Source organism: Dermacentor andersoni, chromosome 5, assembly GCF_023375885.2.
Source record: "Dermacentor andersoni chromosome 5, qqDerAnde1_hic_scaffold, whole genome shotgun sequence".
Lineage (NCBI taxonomy): Eukaryota > Metazoa > Arthropoda > Arachnida > Ixodida > Ixodidae > Dermacentor > Dermacentor andersoni.
The window spans coordinates 181,984,812-182,011,455 of NC_092818.1; the positions used below are offsets into that span (position 1 = coordinate 181,984,812).

The 26,644-nt window shown below is 41.7% G+C and overlaps 1 protein-coding gene across 6 annotated transcripts in view; it reads left to right on the top strand.

Annotated features, from left to right (window-relative positions):
• Positions 1–26,644, top strand: part of AMPdeam (AMP deaminase) — a 138,080-nt gene that overhangs the window by 87,212 nt on the left and 24,224 nt on the right. For 3 of the 6 annotated variants that reach the window (XM_055071390.2, XM_050179368.3, XM_055071392.2), the window contains 6 exons: positions 976–1,105; positions 2,572–2,703; positions 7,541–7,573; positions 15,309–15,356; positions 21,337–21,399; positions 21,732–21,863. In XM_055071390.2, coding sequence (XP_054927365.1) covers positions 976–1,105; positions 2,572–2,703; positions 7,541–7,573; positions 15,309–15,356; positions 21,337–21,399; positions 21,732–21,863 — 538 coding nt within the window. The remainder of the gene's footprint in view (positions 1–975; positions 1,106–2,571; positions 2,704–7,540; positions 7,574–15,308; positions 15,357–21,336; positions 21,400–21,731; positions 21,864–26,644) is intronic. The other 3 variants (XM_055071391.2, XM_055071394.2, XM_055071393.2) reach the window with 2 other exon arrangements.

Genomic DNA, 26,644 nt, shown 5'->3' on the forward strand with positions numbered 1-26,644 from the left:
GCGTGTCGTTTTCATTCCAACTTTTCGCCAGCGTGTCAGTTGCTCTGAACACCCTAGGTCACGAAGGGGTAACTTGAGAAGTGACACTTGCATGAAAGTAAGGCGAAGATGTCGCAAAAGAAAGGAAGGAAAAACGGACGTTACTTTTCTTTATTGTGTGGTTAGTGTCCTCGCTTATTGCTTTATGGTGCTCTTTGTGCCAACCAGCTCAGCGAGCAACCACCCTCGACGTTACATGAGATCCAGTCACGCACCCTCTTTGTTTGCAGCTTAGGGCAATCATAATGGTCTGTCGTGACGCTGTCGAGGTAATGTTGCCATATTATGTCGCCTGTGGAGACCGCAGTCAAATTGTGGCGGCTATGGGATTGGACAGAATGAAGCAGAACTTATGCTCCAAGCATGAAAAGACGAGCAACGCTCTTTACTGAACGTACGGCTTCTTATGTTGGACGAGCCAGTCTCGCATATTACTTTTTTTAGCGATTCAGTATTTCTTCTGCTTTGCTATCAGCGGACCGCACGATGCGCGTGAGGTGGACTCGCCCGGTATTCCATGATGCGTATTTCCTGACACATGGCGATGGACCTTTGAGGCTGGAAGTACCCAACGCATACTTTCTTTTTCTCCTTTCGATTTTCTAAGCTCCCGCTGCAGTGACGTGACTAGCGTCCGATAGCGTGTCGAGTGCGACCGAACAAACGGAAAGAAGCAAGAACTGTCAGCACAGCTATATAGGGGAACTGATAGTGTCACGCAGGAGGCCTCATTATAGCTGTCAGTGCTGAATCGGCCGTCCGCACAGCAACGGTTACTGTGACTGCGGTAGCACGTGTAGGCACGTACATATATATATATATATATATACATATATATATATATATATATATATATATATATATATATATATATATATATATATATATATATATATATATATATATATATATAATGTTTTTTTTTCTTATTTCCAGTAAATCATTTTGCTACCGGCGGCTCAGCTACCTGACGTCCAAATTCCAGCTGCACGTGCTGCTCAACGAGCTGCGCGAGCTGGCAGCCCAGAAGGCGGTCCCTCATCGTGATTTCTACAACATCAGAAAGGCACGTATATTTTGAGCCACAACGCTGCTGCACCTATCTGCGGCTAGGGGTAGGTATATTTTTAGCCAGTACGGGGTTGCTTGTCCTTTAATCTACAGATTGATCGATGAATTCGTCAACTCGATGCGCTTGCACATCGCCTCTAAAGCCTGGTAAAGGTGGGAAGAGCACAAGTACGCAGTTTGCGTTGGGCAGTTTGACTGTCGATCGTCTCATCGCTCGTCGATACTGTGGAAAACGTGGCGTTCGCAAAACAGCCACCTCCTCGTATTTATTTGTGGCCACTTAAGGGTTGCAATCAACACCGTGACATGCTCTGGAAAGTCCATCTGCTAACGAAGATAAGAAACTGCACTCGTTATCCCCTTGGTAATTGGTTAATGAGAACACGGCACTTACCGCCTGGCGATCGCACGCAACATTTGAAAACGACGTGCGTGCTTGATTTGTCTCACGTAACATTAGCCAAGTAACTGACAAAAATTTGACCGCTGTTAAAGCATCACATCATTTACCTGGAAGTCAATTATCAATCGCCCAGCATTTCGCCGCTCCCCGCCTCGTGGTCTCCTGCGCTGGGCCTTTTGTTTCTGCATTCGAATGCTGCGATAAGCCAGTGCTAGTACATCTCGTGCGATCTCTCCGATGTTCCGGGTGATATCCTTTTCAGCGCATCCTGGCTCTTCTATGCTGAGAACACAGGTTCCGGCCTATAGTGGTTGTCTTCTCCAAAGAAACTACGCGGTTTCCACTGAAGCGAACAGAAAGAAAGAAACAAACAAAATGAACAATTCATATATCCGTGCCTGCATTTATCATCTTGTTTACTCTTAAAAAGTCGAGAGCTTCGGCGGGGCCGCGATATTGTAGCGATGCGTTTTTCATGCTGCTCATTTTCGCTCTTTTCACGCCTCGTCAGTGGTCAGAGCGACGCTCCGCCCGCGCCATCAATGGGATCAGCCGGCTGTGAACGGCGGATGTTAAGAGTAGCATAGAATCGAGCGGAAAGCATCGCTACAGCTTTGCGACCCTGAAAACTGAGTGAGGCATGAAAGTGTTAGGAAGTCGTACGAACACGTGTTACGTGAAGAAGTTCGCTTTTCTCAGTGATAATGGGCAATCGGCGCAGGAATGACACAAACAACAGGAACGATGATGTTCTGCGCTGATTCTTTGCCATGGATTGGCAATCCCAGCTCCCCATGTCAGCGCGATGTCTAGTTTTGCTGCGCGACACCAGAGCCAAAGGCAAACATTGATTTACGGAGTTATGGGTCATCTTGTGATGACTCGGCCCGTATTTTCCTCGGCCTTTTGAATGAGTTAAACCGGAGAGACTGTTCTGTAATCTGTCGAATTAATCTCAGCTTGAATTCTCATAATTTGACGCTCGGATTTGCTGTCTGTTCACGGCCGAGTTCGCGTCCTGTGCTTAGCTAATACTTGTTGTTATTTGGTTGGTACAGGTGGACACTCACGTTCACGCTGCGTCGTGCATGAATCAAAAGCATCTGCTCCGCTTCATCAAGAAAATGATGAAGTTGCATGCCGAGGACCACGTGTTCAAGCATGGTGACAAGATGATGACGCTTGAAGAGGTGAGCTGCGCGTCTGCTTTTGCGTAGCACTGTTTTCCTTGCGAGTGGTTGTGTTGTGATAGACTTGGCCATATTTTCTTCCATTTGGCGCCTTAGCTCATCTCACGGGTCGTGTATTGTGGAAAGTCGTGTGACTTTATGTTGCCGCACATTATGTGTGGTGCAAATTTAAAACTCAACTGTGTCTTTAGTGGCTTATTTAACGCCTTTCAGGGCTTCTATTGATGATTGGGTGTGGGCTTAAGCACATGCTAAAAAAAAAAAGATAAAATGTCCTGTTGCATTTGAAATATGTAGGCAGTACTATCTGTTGTCAGTTAGCTGAACTGCTGTTCCAGAATATTCTTTTTTATTTTAATGCGAAAGCATTATGTGCACCGTTACGCGAAAATCCACGTTCACGTCGGCGTGACCTAAAGGGGGTACCAAAAATGGCCGACGGCGCAAACAGTAAAAGCACATCAAAGAATGCTCGAGTTGACTTGAAATTTTTCAGAGGGGTTCCTGTAAACAAGCTAAATTAATGGCTTTGAAAAGAAAATTTGGTGCAGTTAGGTTTGGGTGGGAACTGAGCCCGAGCCTCCGGGGTGCAAGACGAGCACGCTTCCCCGACGCCACGGTGCCTTAACGGTTCTGGCTGACTAAAGGTGTGCCTAGCGCGTGCGTCATTGGGCACGTGATGGTGCAGCCAATAGGAAGGAGGTGGCGCCACGTCATGAGTGTATAAAATGAGCGTTTTCATGACGTTCCGAGGTCTACGAACAATATTATGCTTTCGCCATGTAAGCAGCCTTAAGTGTCTCTGCCATTTTTTTTTTACTTGTATTGAACACTGCAATCGTTCAACCGTAGCTATTGCTGCGGCATGCCCAAATAATGTAGGTCGCCGTTACAATGGCGCAGTGTTGCAGTGTAGCAGTTCTAAAATTTTTCCAGAATGATAGTCTAAATGAACTGCACAGCATGAGCAGTTTCGGTTATGTTAGCTTTGTCTAGACAAAAAAAAAAAAGTAGCTGCTAATCGTCACAACGCTTTCTGTATTTTGTAGTGTGGTGACCAAGCCTGCGAACATCAATTTCTGCATGCTGGCTGCTGTGCATGGCTTTTCTGCTGCTGTGTAGCACTCCTTAGTGTGTCTTAGTGTCCAGTCGATGTTGCAGGGCTTTATGTTATTACTTTAAGCATTGAGCCTCATGACTAAAACTGGTTAAGCATTTAAGGAATTTTATTTTCACAACGAAAGCAGTTGAAGTGTCATCTGCCAAAGAGTAATTTGACTTTTGTTGCCTGTTAGATTTTGCTTATTTTCAACGACAATTTCATCACGTCTAAGGCACAACAGACCTATTTCTGCACAGCCTGTTTGCTTCTGGTTCATGTTCCTAGTTTTAAAAAGCTTTTTCGTTAACTCAAATGATAGGCGGGAAGCTGGTTTCGATGTAATACAGCATTCATCTTGAGCTTCTGCTACTTTCTTTATACCGCAGCAAAGCATATATGGAAAGCGCAGCCATAAATGTTCTCAAGGGTAATTTACTGCGTAATGTAATTAGGGTGGGATACTTCGGTATAACGAAGTCGCATCGGCCACGAAAATACCTTCGTTATATCCAACTTGAGTTATAACCATACACACAGATATTGGCGAAAAATATCGCGGTTAGGTCTATGACGCAAGCGGGATGGCTGGGATGGGCCAGCAGAAGGTCTCCTGCGGATTTTGATGCTCCGTTGGCACCTTGCCGTGTCTATACGAGGTACGGGAGTAACAATAAATGCGGTATTTTACCGCGTATAACTCGCGCCGTCGCATAACGCGCATCCCTAATTACAACTCCCGGAAATAAAATAGACAGAAAAAAGGCGCGTATATTCCGCAGGAAGAACTGCACACAACAACGCTGAAATACTTATAAAATGTCGCAGTTTCGCCCCAGAGGCGAAGGAAGCATCAATTGCAATAGTAAATGCGTATACAGCTATACGAAGTAAGGATAGAAGGTTTATCGGCCGTATAAACTAGGAAATAACTGAATTTACTAACTGATTTAACAAGCATCCATGGTGTCAGCGCTCACAAGCAAGAATAAACACATCACACTCGATGAGCGCGGATACTCGATGTCAAAAAGCTGGTCTGATCAAGCGTGGCGGCAGCAGCGAGCCAAGTGACCTTTAAGTGCGGCCTATCGCTTCAGCGCAAGAGCAGCGAGAGTACAGCGGGCACCAAGGTATGAGCCGCCTGCTCCCACTCCCTCCCACGCTGCCTCCCCGCTTTTCTCAATATATGGCGCGCGAGATTGAGCCGCGATCGTCAGTTCCCCTTGCGCCCGGTCGCGAAATGCGCAGTTGCTGCCGGAGCACAAAGCCGGCGCCCCTCCCTCCTCCAATCCCCCCACGGTCCTTCGCGCGATGGAAGACTGCGTGTTCGCGCTCCGCTTTCTTCTTTCGCGCGTGCCAGATTGAGCCGCGATCGTCGGCTTCCCTCGCGTGCTTTCACTCGCACAGACGGCATACGACGCGCGGCGACGGTGTTATCGCTCTTCGACTTTATACGGAACACCACGGCGACGGCAAAAATGCGCCTGGAGTGTCATATAATTGCTATCGCAGTAATAGTCTCGCCGGTGCACGGCTCTTCAGCTTCATATCTTCGGCCAATGACTCTATCCCCTACCTCTTCAGGGACGCTCATAATCTGCTACGCTGTGAAGGACTGACATCGAGGGCAGCTCTCGTGATTTTAGTTCTGGTTCGCCGGCGCCACGTGCACGCAAAACGGCGTTCCGAAAAGAAGATGGGGATGGGCGAAGGTGAAAGGGGGAGAGGGAGCTTCAACACACGGGGAGGTGGGGTTCCCTAGGACTTTGCCTTGAAGTGCGGCTTCAGGTCAGCGCGTTATGCGCTGCGGTGAAGCCACCACACCTCAAGGCGAAGTTTACCTATAATTTGCGTACTGACTTCACTGTTAAATTTTTCGAATTCTTGGTGCGGGTTATAGGGGCAAAAATACGATACGTGCGCGCAATACACAGCTGTGCGATCGGTGTTATCATGCGGGATCGGCGCGTCGGTTTGCCGACTGCCGTCTACCAGTCAAGCCGCTGGTTAAAACACGCACACGCGTGCTGTGTGGGCCATTTCAATTCGCTATTGCTAAGTTTCACCGCGGGCAGACCTTTCGTTTACGGAGAGGACTGCATGTGGATGCGTACTCCGCTACTATGCTGTCAGTCTAGCCTTTGAGTCTGGTCTCGTGTTCAATTGCCGATAAGATATTTCCGAGTGCGAACATATTGACACCGAGCTTCTTGCGGCGGCTTGTCACCAGGCGCTCTGCCAGCCACACTACTTAGGCCGCAATGCTTAACCGGCACTGTTTCATCGGAAGTCGGCAACCAAACTTTTGGTTTCATGCCACTCAACAGCGCGGCATCTTTGTTCATGACCGCCATATCTGTGGCATCATGCACGCGGTTCGTGCCTGAAACATTCTAGTTGTAGGTGGCGGTGCCGCAAGGAAGTCCGATTAACTGCAGAATTTTGAAAAAAAATTGGGCCTCTGAAAAGTCATTCATTGTCTGTTTTTGACAATATTGTTACCATCATATATATTTTCAAACACCTGCAGACAAAATTTTGCTTTGCTATAACAGATAGCGAGTTGGATACTACAATTCTGATTTCATTGTAGTAGTAGAATACTTCATTGAAATAAAGAATGGCCAACTAAATTTTATGTTTAGTTTGTTGCATCCAATAATTTGCTATATCGAGGTTAGACTTTATTAAGTAAAGCTAGATTGGAGTAGGTCGCAGTTCTGAAATACTAAATGGGAGCTATGTATTTTAAGGATTATTTTTCTACAGTTCTATTCATTCGTTGTACAGAGGGATGAATTGTCGCTTTAGTGGCGGTGCAGTGTTGTGCGAGCCAATGCAAAATGTTAAAGAGGGATTAGAGTGAGAAATTAAAAATATTCATATAATGAAAATAAGATAGGATGAAGCAAGTCTAAAATGTTTATTGCCAATACCAACATGTAACGAATATATGCTTGTAACTAATATTGGACTTAAGGAAGGTATTTTTGTGTACTGCGCAACTTCATTATAACAAGGTTCAACTTAAAGAATCGTTATAGAATATGACCCCAGGTTAGTCTCATTATGGTGTGAGGCTTGGCAAGCCAGAAGAGCATCGGAGGCACAGGAGCGGCAACCCGACCCTGACATTTCTATACCAATTCTTCCGTGACATTATGGGTTTTGAAAGTGGGTGCTTAGGACTCACTACTTGCTTGTGAATGAAAAGGGATTATAGTGAGTTTTGAAAAGAAGGGTTCCACTTCTGCTGGGAGCATGTTGAGAGCTTATGATAGTTATGTGAATATTTTCGAAATATATGAAACGATGCTGAAATCATCACTATTGCCATTTGGACGTGACATATAAATAAAAAAAAAGCCTATGTTTGGCCTTGTGTTTTCCACCAGTAATAAACGTTGCTTTTTAAAAAGAAATGTAAAGTTTTGAAAGAATACTCTGCCAGTCTAAATTAGTTCGGTGCTCTTATCTGTCATTTATTTGTAGAAGTAGCAAGTAGCCATGGGTGTGGAAAAAAATAAACTTAGGTAAGGCATGTGCATACTTTCTTTACACATTCTTTTTTTCTCATATATTATTTTGATTATGCACATTGCTCCCGTTTATAATTAGACTTACGTCAGTCCCTGTTTTGACCACTTCTACATTGTTTTGTTGTATTGCGGTTCACACCTTTCCATTGAGAGCTATGCATGGATAACACTCTCTCTTCTTTTTTTGGTGAAATAGGTATGGCGTATGGAGTGGGTGTATGCAAAACAGGTAATTTGACAGTTGTCTAACTAGAAAGGACGATCGCTTTAACAGGCACACCTTCTCTTTCGTTACGTCAAAATGTTTCTTAATTCAAGAAGCACCATTGCATCGAGGCTCCCTTAGTGTAGAGGTTCTTCTAAAAAGCAGTAATATATTGGGAGTTGATGCTTCCAGTCGCTACTGCATTTCTGCAGTTTAATAAGGGATGACACAATTCAGTAGCACCGTGCATGCAATTTATGTTAAGGCATTCCTCTGTATCTACATTTCGGAAATTGTCTTTTCCAGTGAATGTCATTTCCAAGGAACCACATGTGCTGTTTGTTCACTGCTACAACAACAAGATTTGATTACATTAGCAATTGGCTGTAAACATCTGTTATTCAAAGAGTTTAGGGAACTCACTTGCATGTTCAAGGATTATGAATGATAATGATGCTAGTGCCTTAGATGCACATAACAGGGCAGAATTGTTTTTTTTTTTTTAGATTTTTAAAGAATCTTTGATCGTGTTCCACCCACCATAGGTTGTTACTTAAACTTTAGAACTTAACATTCACTCTAATGTAATTGCATAGATGAGCAATTTTCTCCCGTCTAGATTTCAGTTTACATCCGTTAACATTTCTAACTCATGATATGCTGATGTTACATCTGAAGTTCCACAAGGCAGCGTACTTGGATCTTTACTTTTTCTAATCTATATTAATGATTTACCCAGTTTCGTGACGTCTAAAATCAGACTATTTGCAGATTATGGTGTATTTTATCGATGTATAACTTACAACTTACAAGTATCTTGGCATCAATATTCAGTCAAACTTATCATGGAATAATCATATTAATCTTATGCTTTGCTTCTGCTAACCATATTCTCAGAATTCTTAAACATAATATAAAAGAAGCGCTAATGCATATTATAAAACTAGCATACACCACATTAATCTTTCCTAAACTACAATAAGTGTCTGCCATTTGGGATCCCGAACAAACTTATATCATCAGTAACATCTAAGCCTTGCAAAGCCACACTGTATGATTCATTTTTTTGATTATTCACGTTACACCAGTGTGACCTCATTAAAGAATAAAACAAAGTTTGACAACTTAGCACTTTGCCATAGAATTTCCTATTTATCACTTTCCCATAAGCTTTATCACCAATCCTTCACTTCATGGTGAATCCTTTCAGTCACCAGCAGTTATGCCGTTGTGCATATTTGTTCTTACTGCGCACAATAACTGAATGGAACGACTTACAATCAGACATTGCCACAGAACCCGACTTGACTAAGTTTCAAGATGTAATTCGCTCACGACTTGCCACCTAATCTTGTTACTATTAATATTTTATTCCTGGACTTTACAGTGTTTTTTTCCCAGAATGTCTGTTGCTGTTTGCTTTTAATTGCGGTGGCCTTATGTTTCTTGTAATATGTCCTAATGTGTTCTCTTCAACCTTTGTTTGTAACTCATTTTGTACACACCTATGTTTTTACTCTATATTATTTTTTTTCTTTTGTTTTGTTAGTACAATGTATAATCTGTGGCCAATGTCTAGGTGGCCAAGCCTCACCCCCCCCCCCCCCCCCATGTAATACCCTCGGAATGAGGGTTATTGGGGGTATTTTGAGTGAATGAATGAATGAAATGAAAGAAACATCATATTTTTTGTAAGGGGGGGGAATTAAATGTGAGTTTGGTCATGCGTACAAAATTTTTGACATTGGTGTACTGCTGAATGCTATGGATATGTTACACTATCAACAATGCTTGAAGTGATTTGTTATGGCCCTGGTGCAGTATTGTTGTGGCACGCCTCCAGTATTTTCCACAAATTCAGGCTTTTGTTTGATTTTTGGCACAAAGGCTAGGGTTGCTAGAAAAGTGCTGCTTGTGTTCACACAAAAGCGGGACTATACATTGTCCCACAGTTTGGTGTTCACAATAGGTGGCAACATCATGTTTGCCTCAGACACAAGTTTGCTGCATTAATTCATTAGGGTTTAGCTTTGCTACATTTACTGAAACTCTAATATAAAGTCAACACAGTGTTTAAGAATGTAATAAATATTTACAGAATAAGCATTTGATTGGCAATAAACATTATTTTTTCTCATGTGATGCAGCTTTCTTTGCATGTGACCTCAGTGTTTGTCATGTTGTGGTGTCCAGCAGTAGTGGCACCTCATGAACATAAGTGCATTCACTGGAAAAGACATTAGTTTTGTGTACATGACAGGCATTCAACACCAATGTCACACACACAGTTTGAATGCTCATTAAGTGCTGCGGTTGAATTTGTTGAGACCCATTCATGTTGGTGAAAGACAGCCACTGTTCCTAATGGACCAAACTTCAGAACTCGCTGACATTTCTTATGTAACGTCTGAAGACAGGTTTAGTTTTATTAAGCCTGAACAACCCTCAGTAAATGGACAGTACTCGATGACCATAGCGATACTACGTGCTTGGCAGATATTTAAAAAACACATTCCACTGAGGCAGAGTTGAATGCCTGGCTTTGACTTTGCCACTTTGCGCTGCCAGACAGCAAAGCCTTCACCTTGCATGTCATTGTAGACGTCCTCTCTGTTGTACTTGTGTGCACCAAAAATGCTTGGTAAATGTCATTTCTTGACCAGTACCACTCTTTATGCGCCCAATCATTCTTGTGTCTGTGAACCAAGCTAAATATTGATAGGTAGCTCAGGGTGAAAGGAGTCCATTTAATGTACATTTTTTTGCTCTTTCTTTTTAAATCTTGGCAGAGCATCGCTATAAATTTTACATAATGTATTTTTGCATTTCGATGGTGGCAAGATGCGAAAACACCTGTGCGCTTTAAAGAACCCTTGGTTGTCCAAATTATTCTTTAGTCCCCTGCTACGGTGTGCCTCATAATCAAATTGTGGTTTTGTCACCTAAAAGCCCATAATTTAATTTTTTATAATGCATTCTGCAGAGATTTAGTTCTGAAGTGCATTCAAAGTTTCTATATTGTGGGATGTTCATTTGACAGCACCAATACAAGTTCGGCATACAGCTTTAGATTAGAATGCTTTCTTTAATTTTCTTATGTTGCCAGAGCTTAGTATATGCATTAAAGCAAGTTTCCTGTACAAGCTTAGTCCTTTATCCTGCTTTATCATTGACCTAGTTACAGGAACTAAGTTTTATTACCCTAAGTTGATAAATCATGGCAGGTAATATAAAATTTGGGTAACTTATGACATAGCAGGTAGATATTTCAATTCAATTTTATTAGTTTGGCTGTTGAGAGGCCCTCTGATATGCTTGGAAACATAATTATCTTAGTCATACAATAGCTTCACCTAAACCATGGTAAACACTCTGAAATTTTTTCTGTAGGATTGTTTCAATTATTGTTATATGGAATCTTTAGAGTATTAATGTGAAATTACTGTGTTTGTGCCACTTTGTGCCAGGGCATTAACCACTATAGCTGTCACTCACCAGAATATATAGGGAAAATATTGTCAAAGGTTAACGCTGTAGTATAACAAACAATGAAATAAGTGCACACAAAATGCATGTACTCTAGAGTATCACTGTCTTTAACTAACATCTGTTTCCTTGACATTGTTTCTTCAGTGACTACTTGGTAATGTGTTTTGAGCATTGTTACAGCATGAAATGAGAGCCCTGGGCAGTTTAGTAATGACTAGAATAGATTGTGTACTCACTACCATAAGAACAATTGGCACAAGTGATTGATAACCAAAGGGGTGAAATCATACTCTGCGATGCTGCAGTTTGCAAGAAAGGCTACTAGCAAGAGTGTTAAGTTATTAGCCTGGTTTAATACATGGATATAGCATGCAAGAGTACAATGACGTCCTAGTATGGACAGGTCAGCCTCCGATGCTGGCTACTTGTGACGCCTTGCAAGCAAGAACCCTAGTGAGCAAAACTATGGATTCATCTTGAAGTATGGGAACAAGAAAATGAGAACAAGACACAACATTTATCACAACTTGAAGACTTTGAGCTGATTTTGTGATGTTCAAGTTTTGATAAACACTGCGTCCTGCCCATGCATACTTTTGTGTTCCCATTTTCTTTTGTCGGTGTCAGTGGTGGAAATGGCCAAAAGCATTTTAGATGAGGTTTTTTTAGCAGGAAAAAATGACGATTTGGACTAGATTTTATAGCAATCAAAAATGAAGATTCTGAATGGTTATCAGCCAGAAGCTACGCCTGTATGTCAAAAATGGTTCCAGAGTACTGGCACATATCATTGGCAATATTCTAAAGTAAGATAATCCAGGTACCTGACTACTCGTGAACAAATTACAACCATCATGTGGCCACACTCAGTCAACGAGCATGCTCGGAAAAGAGAATGCCCGCGTTTCCCCAGATGTGAAGCAAGCTGCACAAAAGCACAAAAAACTCTTCGCAATAGAGTCGCGTTGCATGCAGGGTGACCATTCAAGCATTTTGCAGCGCAAGCTGTTGTAGGCTCATTCCAATAGTCGTTTTGGTTGGCGATGGCATCCACCACCGCCACTTCTGCCGCCGGTGTCTGGTGTCTGTAGCAGCTATCACCGAGAATGAGAAAAAGAATACCAACTTCCTGCTAGGATTGAACCCGAGCCCGCTGAGTAGGAAGCGGCTGCTCTCCCACCGAGCCACACCAGTGCTCGCTAGCATTCCGCGAAAGCTTGCCCTATAAATGCGTCCGAGCATGTGAGGAGGCACACTGTCACATGCACGCCACATAGCATCGATACGTGCACATTTTGCATTGCAGTTGCATATTATTACACGAGGTAGAGTGCCACCATGTAGTACATGCACAGGTAGCAGTACAAGACAGTTAAGAATGTTCAGGGAAGAAAAAGAATTTAAGGACATGTATATAAGAATGCTAGAAAATATATCATGTACCTGGTTAAATCAAGCTGGCTGAGTGATGATGTCACTGCCGCATTTCAAAGGTGATGCCAATAAATTATCATCATCATTATCATCTTATTGTGCCACTTGCGTTGCAATCTGAGATGCGTGCCACGTAGCGTCTATATGTGCGCCCTTTGCATTGCAGTTGTATATTATTGCACCAGGAGGCGCCTCATGTTGCAGTTGCACAGGTAGCAGGACAATGTAGATAGGGAAGTCTTGAGGAAGAAAGAGAAGGTAATGGAGATGTATAAATATTGATATACTGAAAAACATATTTGGCATCCCTGATTAATTCAAGCAGGCTAGGCGACTGTTTTTCACCATCCCATTTCAAAAGGAATGCCATTAGATCATCGCCATCATCGTTAGCATCGTATCATGACATTTGACACGTGATGTAACATGTGCACCGCATAGCTTCGATACGTACAAATATTGCATTTCAGTTCCGTTATATCCCACCAGGTGTCCCGAAATGTAGCAGTTGCATATAGCAATTCCATGCTGAGCGTAGCTGGACCTGGTTAACTGGCTAACCTGGCCGTATGCGCGAAGGGCTCATCGTAGGTTCAGGAACCCCTTTCTCATACGAAGTATGCATGCGGGACACACCAACAACACCTAATGGGCCATGTGTACATTACCAGGCTCGACTGAAATTCATCCTAAACTATGCACAACCCACAACTATAGCGCATAGTTTCCAAATGGCTGACTGCGAACATGCACAAACACATTCTGGATTGGATTAGCTCAGTGACCCATTAGCTAGTTTAGCTTTCTGAATGGCAGGAGATGCGATGGCGCTCTTCGCATAAGGTGGGAGTGACCGCCACCTGGCATTGACCACGGATCCTTTTCATTGTGGCCTCTGAGATTGCACTGGACGGCTCGTCCTGGAGCAGTCTTGGAAATGTTTCTCTTATGTGTAGCATGGATGTAGCTGCTTTAATGGAGTGCAGCAGATTGTAGCAATTGGAGCAGCATTCCCACCACTGCAATGTTAAAAAGGGGTCCCTTCTGGCCTACCTTGCTTGTATTTGTCTTAGGCACTATGATTGAAGAGTCGAGATGAGACCTTACACTCTTGCTGTTAACACTTGCAAACTGCTGTGCCGTTTGTTTTGATTTTGCCACTGTAACCATTGATCATTTATACCGATCATATTTTGGGGTGATTGTTAAAAAACAAAGATGAGCACACACTAGCAGGTGTATGTACCGCACAGTCTTGTCATCTGTTCTTGTAAGCTTGCTACAGTAAAAGCTCGTTAATTCAGATCTCACGGGACCAGGAAAAATGTCCGAATTATCCAAATGCTGAATTAACGAATGAACTGGAAAAACAACATTAAAATCAAGTTGGAGAAGCACACCTTTATTTACTGAAGTATTTTGCAATAGTCTTCTGCTTTTTCGTGCAGATTCCAGCTGACATCACAATTTTTCTGAACTCTTCCAAGTGGCCAACAGCCCGCAAACTGTCGGAAGTGCTCCGGCAAACGTCCTCCAATATCAAAAGCTCCTCCGTGACTTCTCGTGAGGTGCGATGAGGTCGTGGCTGCACCTCCTCGCATGACTCTTCGTCTGAATCATGGTCTTCCCGGGCGCCCATGGAATCATTAATAATTCCTTCATTGGTCAGGAGACCAGTCGTGGCGACACAATCATCAGTCGCGATGTAGTCCTGAAGGGTCATATCTGTGGGAAGGACAGCATCGAAGGTTGGGGAGTCATGATCCGTGGACTCGACTGATACCTCGTCGGCTACTGCCGCATGCTCGGGCCTCACAAAACCGCTGGCCTTTTCATCGCACGCTCTTCTGAAGCTCTAAACGAGTCAATGTTCGTCATTGCAGCGTACTTCTCACCTTGTGCCATGATGAGAAGTCCGTTCAAAGGCAGACGCGCGTTGCGACAGTCAGTAACCCATTGGAGCAAAGCTTCTTGGAGCTGAGGATGAGCTGCAGTTCGCAACCGTTTTCTTGATGCATGAAACTACTCGCTTTCGAAGGCTTGAAGAATCTGTTGATTTTTACATACATTCCAAACGTGCTCTGCTTCACGTTGCACTTGGTCATAACATGCTGTTGCAATTCGCCGTTCTTCAAAGCCTGCAAAATTTCCACCTTAGTCGCCAAGTTCTTGGCTTATTACTTCTGCCGCTTTGCCGGTGTTGCCATCACTGCAGCGTACGATGGTGGTGGCATGCAAAACACGGTCACAACGAAAAAAGAAAACTCTGCAAGAAGAGATGATACCGACTCAACAACACAAGGAAAAATGGCATCGAAGGTGCTGTGGAGCGAAGAAAGAAGACACCGGCGTTCGATGCTGCTGCGATCGCCCCCACTAATTGATGACGATGGCGATGCCTCTCAGGTTTCGGTTTCACTCCTGTGGTGCCAGCACTGCTTTACCGCACTTTCATGTAGCGGCAGCCATCAGCATTTGTCCAAGTTAAGCAGTGCGGGGCCGAATTCTGACGAATTAACGAAGGTTTGGTCCCATAGACTAACATGCACTTTGGCCGGGACCAATAGAGCCGTCCGAATTATCCAAATTTCTGAATTAACAGGAGTCGCATTAACGAGCTTTTACTGTATCTACTTCTTAAAAAGTATTTTGTTTTTAGTGTCTGATATTATAATAGCTTTTTTTCTTCCTGTTTTACAACTGCAAATGAGTCTGAATAAGTGCATACACCCATAAGATCGCTTATATATAGCAAACAGTAGAGGGATGGGTTTGGCTTTTGGTTTATAGCCAGCTCACCCTAGATTTGTGATGCATATTTTTTTATCTTCCTTAGTATGGCTGTTTCAGCCGTGGCTTTGATGAGGAAATTGATGAAGGAAAGGTGTGTATCCATACAAACTGTTCTTGTGAAAGTTGCCAGTGTGGCTTTGCTTGGTTCATATATATATATATATTTTTTTTTTATGTGTGTATGTTTGTGTATGCTTGGGTGCCCATTGGGCCTGACATGCGGGTCACACCAGCCTTGGACAGGTCACTTATGGACGAAGTCAGCAGTTTGTTCTCTTTCAAACAACCTGGTTGTCAGACTTTCACGTTCATGAATGTGTGAGGTTGACATGTATAACCTTTTTTTATGTTGGATTTGGTAAGTTATTAGGGGAACATAGCTTGTTGAAACTCACTTTCGAATGTCTACACACGGCATATAAGGGAAAAGCACAACTTCATTATGTTGCTTGTGTGCAGCTGCGCCAATTAGTTACAAGTTCTTCAAAATGTTGTCTACAATGATGCACCCATGGCATTGTGAGCTGGTCGTCACTTTAAGAATTGATGAGTCATAGCTACAAAATCATTTTGCTAAAAACTTCCAATTATTGCTGTTGGTCTGTTGGTTTACATAGTGCACACTCATGACTTCTTCAATTGAAGATACTGTATTTACAAAAAATAATAATATAAAAGAGTGGCTGTTCATGAAAAAGCACAATGTTGTTAAATGATGACATAGTGCTAACAACAGTCCTTACATGGTTTCGATTTCATTATACCATGGTACATCTGTGAAATATCTAAAGCACAAGGGACATTCTGAAAGTAAGTTTCGTCATTTCTTTTCACACGGAAACTTTATTGCCAAAACAAATACACCATGGCATCATGAACTATGCATCTTGCACTATTTTTCCGCATAGTCGCCACTGACATTGAGACATTTGTCGTAGAGCACAATCAGTTTGAAGAAACCACTCTGGTAATAGTTGGTGCCCTTCGATAAAAGGAATTGCCACATAGCCTGCTCCATCTCAGCATTGTTGTGGAAGTGACGTCATGAGAGTGCGGCTTTCAGTGCAGAGAACAGGTGCCTATTCATACCGAACAACAGCACGCACTTCCATTGGTGACCACATTGTCGGCACAAGTTTGTCTACCATCGTGATTTGTACTCTAATTACCTCAGGCACACTGGTGTGCTGCTACTCTCTCCTCTTCAGCGCTCTGCGCATGCATCATTCGTCCTCTGCTGATGCTCCTTCTGTTGTTGAACCAGCAATTGGCATGGATTCTTATGGCGATTGTTGATTTCACCTGGTGCACCATCTTCTATATCAAAAAAATGACAAAACTTACTTTCGGAACGTCCCTTGTATTTAACACTTTGCTATGGCGGTCATGTTAAACTAAAACACTTGTGTAAAACTACTAAAGGGATTGGGGTGGTACTGTAGGTAGTAGTAGTTGCGCACTCATCTCTTAGAACTTCTAATGGCACAAACTTTCTTTTGATCTCATTAAATATTGGTGGTACACACAGATATGGGAGTCAGCATTTAGGTGTATGCAAGAAGACGAATGTCATAAGTGACATATTCGTTAATAACAGTTGACTCCTTGTAATGGAAAGCACCAAGGGACCTTCCAAGTCTGTTTGTCTTATGAACAGTTTAACTTAACAGAAGTACAATGAACCTAAAAAAAACTAAATGCAATTTCTTGAAGTTTTCAGCTTATCAGAGAATTAGCTAACCGAGGTATTCTTAATAGGAGTGTACTGTATTTATGTTGGTAATTGTCAAATGTGACTTCTCCTTCACGAAATTTGCATAAGTGTTGGATAAATTTGGATAAATTTAAACCTTCTGTATACCTGCTTAGTCACAAAGTCAAAAAGAAAGAAAGGACAGCAGTCCAATTGGCAATCCAGCAAGTTAATTAAAATTTCCTTACTGCACAACCTACTGGGTTCTTCAGCATGTCCTTCAGTACTTGCAGCTTATGCTGCAAGTACTGAAATGTGATCACTGTTGCACATTGATCATACATTTGATGCACATCTTTAACTGTCAAATGGTATCTAAAGGCAAAGGCTCTTGCCTGAGGCCAGTGCCCTGTTCTTCACTTTTGTCTCTTAGAAAGCCACTTGCACTGAGTCAGTTGTGGTTATTCAAAGAAAATAAGCCATGAAAACTATCCAGTCTCCTTAACATGTTCAACAATGGAGTTTTTTGATGATCTGATGGACAGACATGACACTGATTGCACCTGTAGATATAACAGTACTAGTTAACTTGACAAGTTAAGTTGATGACTAAAAGCTTTGGTGTAACAGCATCAAGGACTGCTGACGTGTAGGTGCTTGTAAGTAGTATAAGGGCCTTGTGTGAAGGGGCGTGCTTTCAACAAGCAATGTTCTTTTAACTGACTTCGTCTGTATCTTCCTTTTTTCTTTTTACAACATTTGTGATTGTTTGCTATAGGACTATAGAATGACATTCTTATTGTTCTTGTAAATGCATCACAGATGTAGTGCCATTTACTGTGTGTCATCGGCTGTATCGGAATAGATAATATAAGGCACAATATGGTACAAGCTACAAGTCAGCCCTGCCTATGCATTATTGACAGAATACAGTATTCTAATTCAGCCTAGTTCATTAGTGCACTTGTCCTTGGCTGGGAGGACTCATTTTGTTGTGTATTAAACTCCTTGCATGCTGAATGTTTCTCCTGTATCCCACTAACTGTAGGATACCACCAATGTGATCGAGTTGTTTAGAGTGGCAGAATTCAGCTGGAAAGAACGAACAGCTAACAAAGTTGGTGCATTCTACAAAACACAGCACAAAGAACAGAACCTGTCTCTTCCCATTATTTCGCTGTATAAGTGTGCGAAGCAGTTATTTCTTACTAGATGAGATTTGTCCATGAAAGTGGGCATTTAGTTGGAAAAAGCGAATCCTTTCCATTGCTCAGTTTTCAGTGGCTCTCAAGAAGAAGGTAGGACAGCGGGAGTGTTTTTATTGTCTCTCATTCGTATATCATAAATTCCAATAGAATCTATCATGCACTTGCTTGCTGTTAAGCTCGTTGTCCACATTGTGCCCGCAGTTGGAATGAATTGTATCAGATAAATGCACTGTTTTGCTCAAACCAAGAGCAACTTCAATACGGAACAGAGCGCACATGCCACAGAGTGGTGTATGTTCATGTTCTGTGTGCTGTGTATCCTATCCTTTTTGAATGCATTCTTGATTTTGTGCAGCACATAGCATTTATCTGATGCTGTGAATGTATAACCAACTGGCCCTTGTTGCAGCTTCACTTTAAAAGGATATTCCACATCAACCACTGTAGTTAGAAATTGCACTGATTCATGCTGTCAGGGCTAGGTCACGTACACATGTTATAATTAATTCCAATAGAGTGTAGCCACTACATTCTTTGCTTGGATTAGTTTAAATCCTTGTGGTGACAGTATGCTAGCCATCACTGACCTCCTTTGAGAGTATGGGTACTTCAACACACACAATACTTCCTGTAGTCCCATATAGCAGGCCATTATGCACCACAGCTGCAACAAAGCACCGTGCACATTGGTATCACAGTAGCAGTGGATTACAATTTTTTCTTTAATGTACCGTAATAAATGTCCAAGAAAGGCATTGCACAGACAGCTAATGCCATCGGCCAATTAATCAAGCCACTCACATGTCCTATAGAGGCTGTGATGTCCACCTACTTTTCATGCATTGCCATTTCTTTTGCTTTCGCTCCTTTCCCTTCATCATGAATGGAAATATTGATTCATCTTGATGAATGCGCATTATCAATGCCTGCCTTAGGAACTTCATTTACTCTTCATTCACTTGTGTTGGCTTTTATAGTAGTTAGTTGGTCTTTCAGCAGTTATAGGTGTTGGTTCGAGGGGTGCTCTCTCGGCTATATCCTTAATTATCGTTATCATATTCCAGAGCATTAGTGCATATACACTTTCACCTTGCGTTCCCTGTAATCGCAGTTAGGCTTAGGGACTGCAAATCTGCCCGCCATTCTATTTAGCATGGTTGGCACCATGTTACCCTGAGGACAGTAGGGTAGAAACCCCAAGCCCGCAATTTTCCTTCAGATATTGACAAAAAGTTTGAAATTTTCAAAAATTCAGAGCATCAAATTTACAACTGTAATTCCACAATGAAAGCATGTGTAACGATTCTGTAAACAGTATCTGTAGGGCATCTGGAACAGACATAATTTATACATCATACATGGCTCTAAATTTGTGAATAGGACTTTGTTAAAACTGATAATCAAAGTGATGGTTGGCATACATTATAAACTAGTATGTTGCACTAGTCCTGTTTAGACACTGTGATAGATTCAGCTGATAGAATTGAAACATTTTCTTTTTTCGTGCCAAATTTCACAGTTACACATCTAAAGGAAGCTTTAACTTAGGCCCAACTCCTATTTTCTTATTGAAATATATGTCAAACGCAGAAATGCTTTTGTTAGACAAACTTCCAAGTGTATTTGAATAAAAATTGTGTTTAAGTGGGAAAGCTACAAATTGTACGCACTGTAGCAAGCAGAATTTTGATAGCAAGCCTCAGATATCCTTTAACAAAAATTGCCTGAAATTGTTAAATTTTAAAGAAGTTTGGCACAAGTTCATAACTGCACCAAAAACAAGTTTCAGAATGCTATAACTGTATCTGTTAGTGCATTTTAAGCAGACAAATAAATAATTTTTAGCTCACAGCTTGTATGAAATTGTATTGTTTAGTGGGCTTTCAAAAAGTTGTATTTGCAGATTATTCATATATTCCAAATATGCGTCCATTCCTGTCTGCTGTAGATGTCCAAATAGATGCAACTTGTGTAATTTTACTATTCTTACTATGTCTTTCTCCTTATTTGCCAAGTTGGAGCTTTAAACTCCATGTCTGAGTGTTCAAAAATTTTGCTATGTTCAATATTTTATGCAAGGATAGTGGATTGTTTAAATAAGAAATTTGCTGCCTCTAATTGGTAGATTTTTTTTTCTTAAATTCAAAAGGCTTCACCAAACTGGTTCTGTGGATGCCAAGAAAAAAATGTGTCTATTTGTATGTATTTAGGTAGGAGCTCACAAGGTAATACTTTTTCTTAAAACATCATCTTCTTATTTATTTGCTAGTTTCAGCAACATTTACAAAAGTATTGAATATATAAATAAATAATTGCTCCCAATAATTACTAGAATGTAGCTTCTTTAAATTGTCAATTCAGTCAATTTTGAAGATTCTATGGAAACATCAATAGACAGTTATGTGCAAGCACCTCTTCATTTTCATTATTATCATTTTTAATGAAATTTCTGACATCACTCTCAGTTGTGTTATTCTAAGCTTCAGTTTGTATGTGTGTTCATATGTACGAAAAAAAAAAAAAGATGCATAGATGCCTGTTCTGTTTCTCTTACCTGTTTTGCTGCTAATTTCTCAACTAACCATCAGAAAGGAAATAATTCCACAGAATATAGATAGCAAATCAGTATATATTTGTATTGTCCGCTTATATTTCATGAGTATTCATGATGTGATGAATATTGTCTGAATTCCTTAAGCCAAGTTATTTGTTGTGCCATGTAAGCGTAGATTTCGGTTGGCAAGCACTTATATAACATTGTCACACCTTGTTTCTGCATTGTATGTGGTATGTCTGGGATTCCATTAGTTGCACACAGTTTTGCTATGAATTGATCGATAGCTTATCTCGCATTATCTTATGCTTTTCTTATTGGTGAGAAAAAATTGGATATGTCTGCCACTTTGTACTTCTCGATCTCTTTGATGGCACTGTTTGTAATGCTGTTTGAGGCCAACTTATGTTTCTTGTCATTAATGTCCCAGGTTTTCTGTGGGTTTTGTATTTATGTTGAGTTATGCATGATTTTACCTATTTTTTTTATTGCTTTTTCTGCTTGGTGCATGCTCAATATCGATGTTTGTTTCTGAGTAACCATCTCAACCATTCCATCCCTGCCAACTCTTTGAAGATGGATGTATTCCTAAGTTTCCATCTTTTTCAATTTCTAGGTTTTCAGTACTATGAACATTACAGCCTATGACTTGAGCGTCGACATGCTGGATGTTCATGCGGTAAGTTTGCTTGCTTGTGCCAATAGCAAAGCATGCCTATGAAACTGTATTGGGCCTTGGAAAGTGTATGTCACAATTTCTTTCTTAAGCTGAATAAATTACTATCAATATTTAAGCGCTGTGATTCTTGAGCAGTGAATACCACTTCATAAGGCTTGCATGCACGTTTAATTCCCGACAAGAAACTGTAGAGAATAGTGCATCAAAATTTCCCCTACAGTGAGTTACATAAAGGAAAAATGCTTATGCACTTTCTTTCTCTAGCAGTATTGCATAAGGAAATGCATAAGACTTGTTCTAGTAACCTTTCTCTTTCTCCTTTCCATGCCCAGGACCGAAACACATTTCATCGCTTCGACAAGTTCAACACCAAGTACAACCCTGTCGGTGAAAGCAGGCTACGAGAAATATTCCTCAAGACTGACAACTACATCGGGGGACAGTACTTCGCAGAAATCTTAAAGGTTTGTCAGTGTGGCCTTCTGTGAGCGCATGTTGAGAAGGTATTTCCAAGAAAGCAAGCACAGCTTTCTGAACTCAAAGGTGCAAATAATTAATTAGCTTGGACACTGCCTAATTACGGTAGTATACAATATGATAGGCAATTCATGAGCCAATTACAAGCAATTCTTTGGAATGATATTTTTCATAGATCCAGCTCCTAGTTGGTCATGCCTTTGCACATGGGAGCGTGTTCCTACACATTCTCTATTGAAGTAGAACCATAGTGTGAAGGCTTTCCTTTGTATTTAGTTTAGGCTTCACATGTAAACAAGGTATTACAATGGTCATTTTGATTCCAATTGTGAGGGAAATTACATCGAATTTAACAGTGCAACATAAGTTTATGTATTTGTAAATATTGAAGCTCTGATCTTTACAAGAGATATAGAAAAGTGAAAGGAAAGTAATAAATTTTGTTTATTAATGGCTCCCTTGCTCTAAAATTCTTTAGAACGACGGTCACATTTCTACCTAAAAAATTTCAATAAATACAAATAAAAGGGTTTACTTCGGAAGTCTTTCCTTGCATTTGACCATCCTTTTTCTTAAATTATTCTTGAATGCATGCTGAGCAGGAAGCATTTCAATATAAAAGGCACAGCAGTATAAAATAGAGTTTCAATTTTGGTTTATTCACATCCTTTAAGTGTGGACAGAACCGGGGAAAAAAGTGAAACACTTCACTCGAAGAGAGCACCCAAACGCCTCTGTAAAAGACATACAAAAAAAAGTATACAAGTGTATAAGATACATACGACAAAAGGACACAGCACATATACCTACATTCACAGTTCCTGAAAAGGTTACAAAAAATTCACACGGCAAAATCTTCTGGTTCCAAATGATAAAATTACTAAATCATTCTCTTTGATGTGTCACAGCGTACAGAAATGCATTCAGATTCAAGTACAACATTAAAGCACATTTGTATTTCTAGAAGCAAATTATGCGAATTGGCTTTGACTCCCTCCTTGTGGCAAAAAAAGAAGCTACTGTAAGAATTAGTATCTAATATTTTGTGCGCTGCAAGTTTCCAGTGAAATGCTAGTACTTTGTGATGTGTTCAACAAGTGAGGCAAAGTATACTGCAACATCTGCCATCCATATTCAGTTCAACAAAAGAGAGTGGACCAGGATTCTTAGCCTTGAACTCAATAAGAAGAAACATTGAACCTTAGATCAGAGTTTAGATCAGATATTTATATAAAAAATACTAATTATAATCATCATCATCACTTATTTTTCCTTAGAGACCCCAATGGGGCATAATATTAGGGGTGAAGGGGGGGCAGCAGAAAACATTACAGTGCCTGATATCACATAAATGCGAACAGTGAGCAATGAAAAAAGACCGAATTAAAATACCAACTTTATACATTGAAACCTCGTTACACCGTAGTTGGCCGTAGCTCGGAAAAAGTACGTACAAAACGATAGTACTGCTTAACTAGAATAGCATGAGATCGCCCACTTACCTGTCAAAAACGGAACTCGGAGAGAGTACGATGAAAGGGGAAAAAAGCAAGCAGTATTTATTTATTTCGCATGACAAACGTGTTATTTTCGTTTGATGCCGCGGCAGCCTAGCAGTGATGACAGCAGCCTGAAACTTGCTGAAGCTACGAGCCAGCGTTTCAGCCAGCCCCCTCTTCTCGGCAAACACTCACATGGCAAATTCCTTGTTGGCGTTGCATGTTCTCCGTACACGCGGGCGGTAGCGCAGCAGTAGTCGCAGGGCACCTTTTTCATTGCAGGGTGCTGTTCTCGTCGCGACGATTGCATTCATGAGGCTGACGTAATGCGCGGCTTCTGCCACTGTCAGGCCTGAATCACCTGTGCTGTCGCTTTCCATGTCATCCTTATCACTGTCGCTAGGCGACACTTCGTCAACAACAGAGGCAACGATGGCGAAAACTCAAACCTCGTAGCCGACATCTCTTCGCGGTCACAGCAGTGCTGCCAAACAACTTCACATTCCAAATTCCACGCACCGTAGTCAACAGTAGACCCATGTTGCGTGCCAGCACTGAATTTTCGTGTCACGTTCGATAACACGAAAGATGTCTAATTTTTCTACTATGCTGAGCACCCGGCATCTTTTTTATCCGAGTTTTGGCATGGCGCGAGTTCTGGCTTGCACGACGCCACAGTGCTCTCATAGAATAAAGAACCAACTGGGCGCTCTCTGGCACGGCGCCGAAATGATGTTGATGTTGATGTGGCCTCACGCGCAAATGCACAGGACGCTTGGAGGCCGTTGTGCTGATCTCCGAGGCTTGTTGTTCTGCCGGGCCGCCCGATAGAGACGACGCACCACTGTGTTTGCGCGATGAAAAGTGGAAACACTTCATGTTAACCGATTCTTCTGCAATAAGCAGGTACGGTTTATGTGGATACGAAACACGTTATGTTCATGGCCGCTGAGTCGGAAATTTGACTTTACTGCATTTAAAATGAAACTACTGTTTAAGCGGGTGCGGTTTAACGAGGTTTTACTGTATAACAAGAACCACATACAGAAAAGATATTGTTAAGAGCAACGGGGGAGATTTCTCTCGTGAAGTTCATTGACTGATGATTCAATAAAGTTGTTCCTTCCATCCTGAGGGAAAGACGAAAAGCACAGCAAAATATTTAGGTAATAAAAGGGGTTGTAAGTCTACCTTCGAATTTTGAGGAATTTCTCTCATTGACAATAGACCTGGGAAGTCTGTTCCAGTCTTCAATAGTGCATGGTAGAAAAGATTGATTAAAGGATTTGGTAGATCCGTGGAGTCGTCGTAAACTACAAGAATTGAAAATAGGCCGAGAAGTACGATTAGGAGGCAGCAGGAGAACACTATGAATATCCAGAAAATTATTGTACATGTTGTGGAAAAGAGAAAATGAGTGATCCTGCGGCGCACTGCTAGAGATGGAAGACCTAGGGATGATTTGATATTGGTAATACTAATATTCCTGTCATATTTAGAAGTGATAAACCATGAGGCTCGGCTCTGAATTACTTCTCGCGTGTTGATTAAATAAGCTTGATGGTGGCCCAAGATGGAGGGTGCATACTCAAGTCTGGTGTGGATAAAAGTTTCGTAGGCTAGCTGACGAATGAAAGAGGAAGAGAGAGCGAGGGATCGTCTGATGAAGCCGAGGGACTTGGAGGTATCAGCAGCGAGCTTGAGTATGCGTTCTGACCAGGATAAGTTCTTAGTGATTTACTCCAAGGTCCAAGATAAGAATCAACTTCCTCAATACTAACTGAATTAAGGGAATAAGGATAGGTATCGCTAACCCTTTTCCGAGAAGCCTGCATGAATTTACATTTAGAAACGTTCAAAGACATTTGCCATAAAGTGCACCAATTCTTAATTTTATGCAAGTCATCCTGAAGTTTAGACTGATCACTGCTGGAAGCAATTCTTCAATAAAGGACACAGTCATCTGCAAAAAGTTGTATAGTAGAGGAGAGATTATTTGGAAGATCATTTATAAATATCAAAAACAAGAGAGGACCTAGAACCGACCCTTGGGGAACACCTGACATTACGTCGCAAGTTTTAGACTCCTGATTTTCAATAACAGTGAACTGTGAACGATTAGTCAGGAAGCACTCAAGAAAGTTTTGTCAATAAATGAATATGGGCTTTGCAGTCGAAGGCTTTAGCGAAATCGAGATAGATCACGTCTGTCTGAAAAGAAGAATCCATGTGGAGGTGAAGCTCAGTAGTAAATTCAAACAGTTGCGTGTCACAAGACAGGTCTTTCCAGAAACCATGTTGTTGGGAAAGAAAAATAAGTTTTTATGAAGGTGGTATGCGAAATTTGAATATAAAATGTGCTCTAGGAGTTTGCAAGCAATACAGGTGAGTGATATCGGGCGATAATTTGATGGGCCAGAACGACTACAAGATTTGAAGACAGGAACAACTTTACTGATTTTCGAGTCCTTAGGAACAGAACTATCAGAAATTGATTTCGTAAAAACGATTTGTAAAATTTTGCTGGAAACCAGTTTAGTACTGTTTAATACTTTTGGTGGAATAGTATCGGGACCCAGGGTGCTCGATACCTTGATCTCATCAATAAGTTTCATAATTCCTGTAGTGGTAATTAGTACAGGATCCATTTGGACAAAGCTATAATCAGATACGGATTTTGGGGGAAGTGAGGTTTCCAGAGTAAAAACACAACTATAAAGTAGGAGTTCATAACATCAGATTGAAATTTAGGAGGAAACTGGGATCCATTAGGAATGTTGGTGAGTGCTGTGATTATGATAGCTTTTTAAAATATTTGGCAGTTACGTTCTGGTCATCGACACGATCTGCCCAGGTTCGTGAACAAGGGGTGGGCTCAAGGCACCCTCCGTAAGAGTGACGCTCCGTAGTGTGGTGGTAGTGAATGATGACTGACCGCGAGCAGCTGTGCTTGTCGGTGTTTATTTGATGCAGTGACCTATGTTGCCCACCGAGCCTGGCGAGCCAACAAAGATTATGGTCGAGCGGGCATCACATGCTTGTCACACCTCTTACCCCCAGTTTGTTCAATACAAACAAAATATGTCCAGGCTCAATGTAAAAAATAAGTTCACGCCTGGTGGAGGCTCTCCTGCCGTCCCAGCCGGGTCGATGGCGCCTGTTACCCAGGCGAGTAACGGTCCGGCCTCTGCAGTCAAGTACTTGGCCTGGGCGCAAGTGTTGATGGACCAGGTTGTGGCAACACTGGCCGCTGCCTGAGCCAGCCTCGC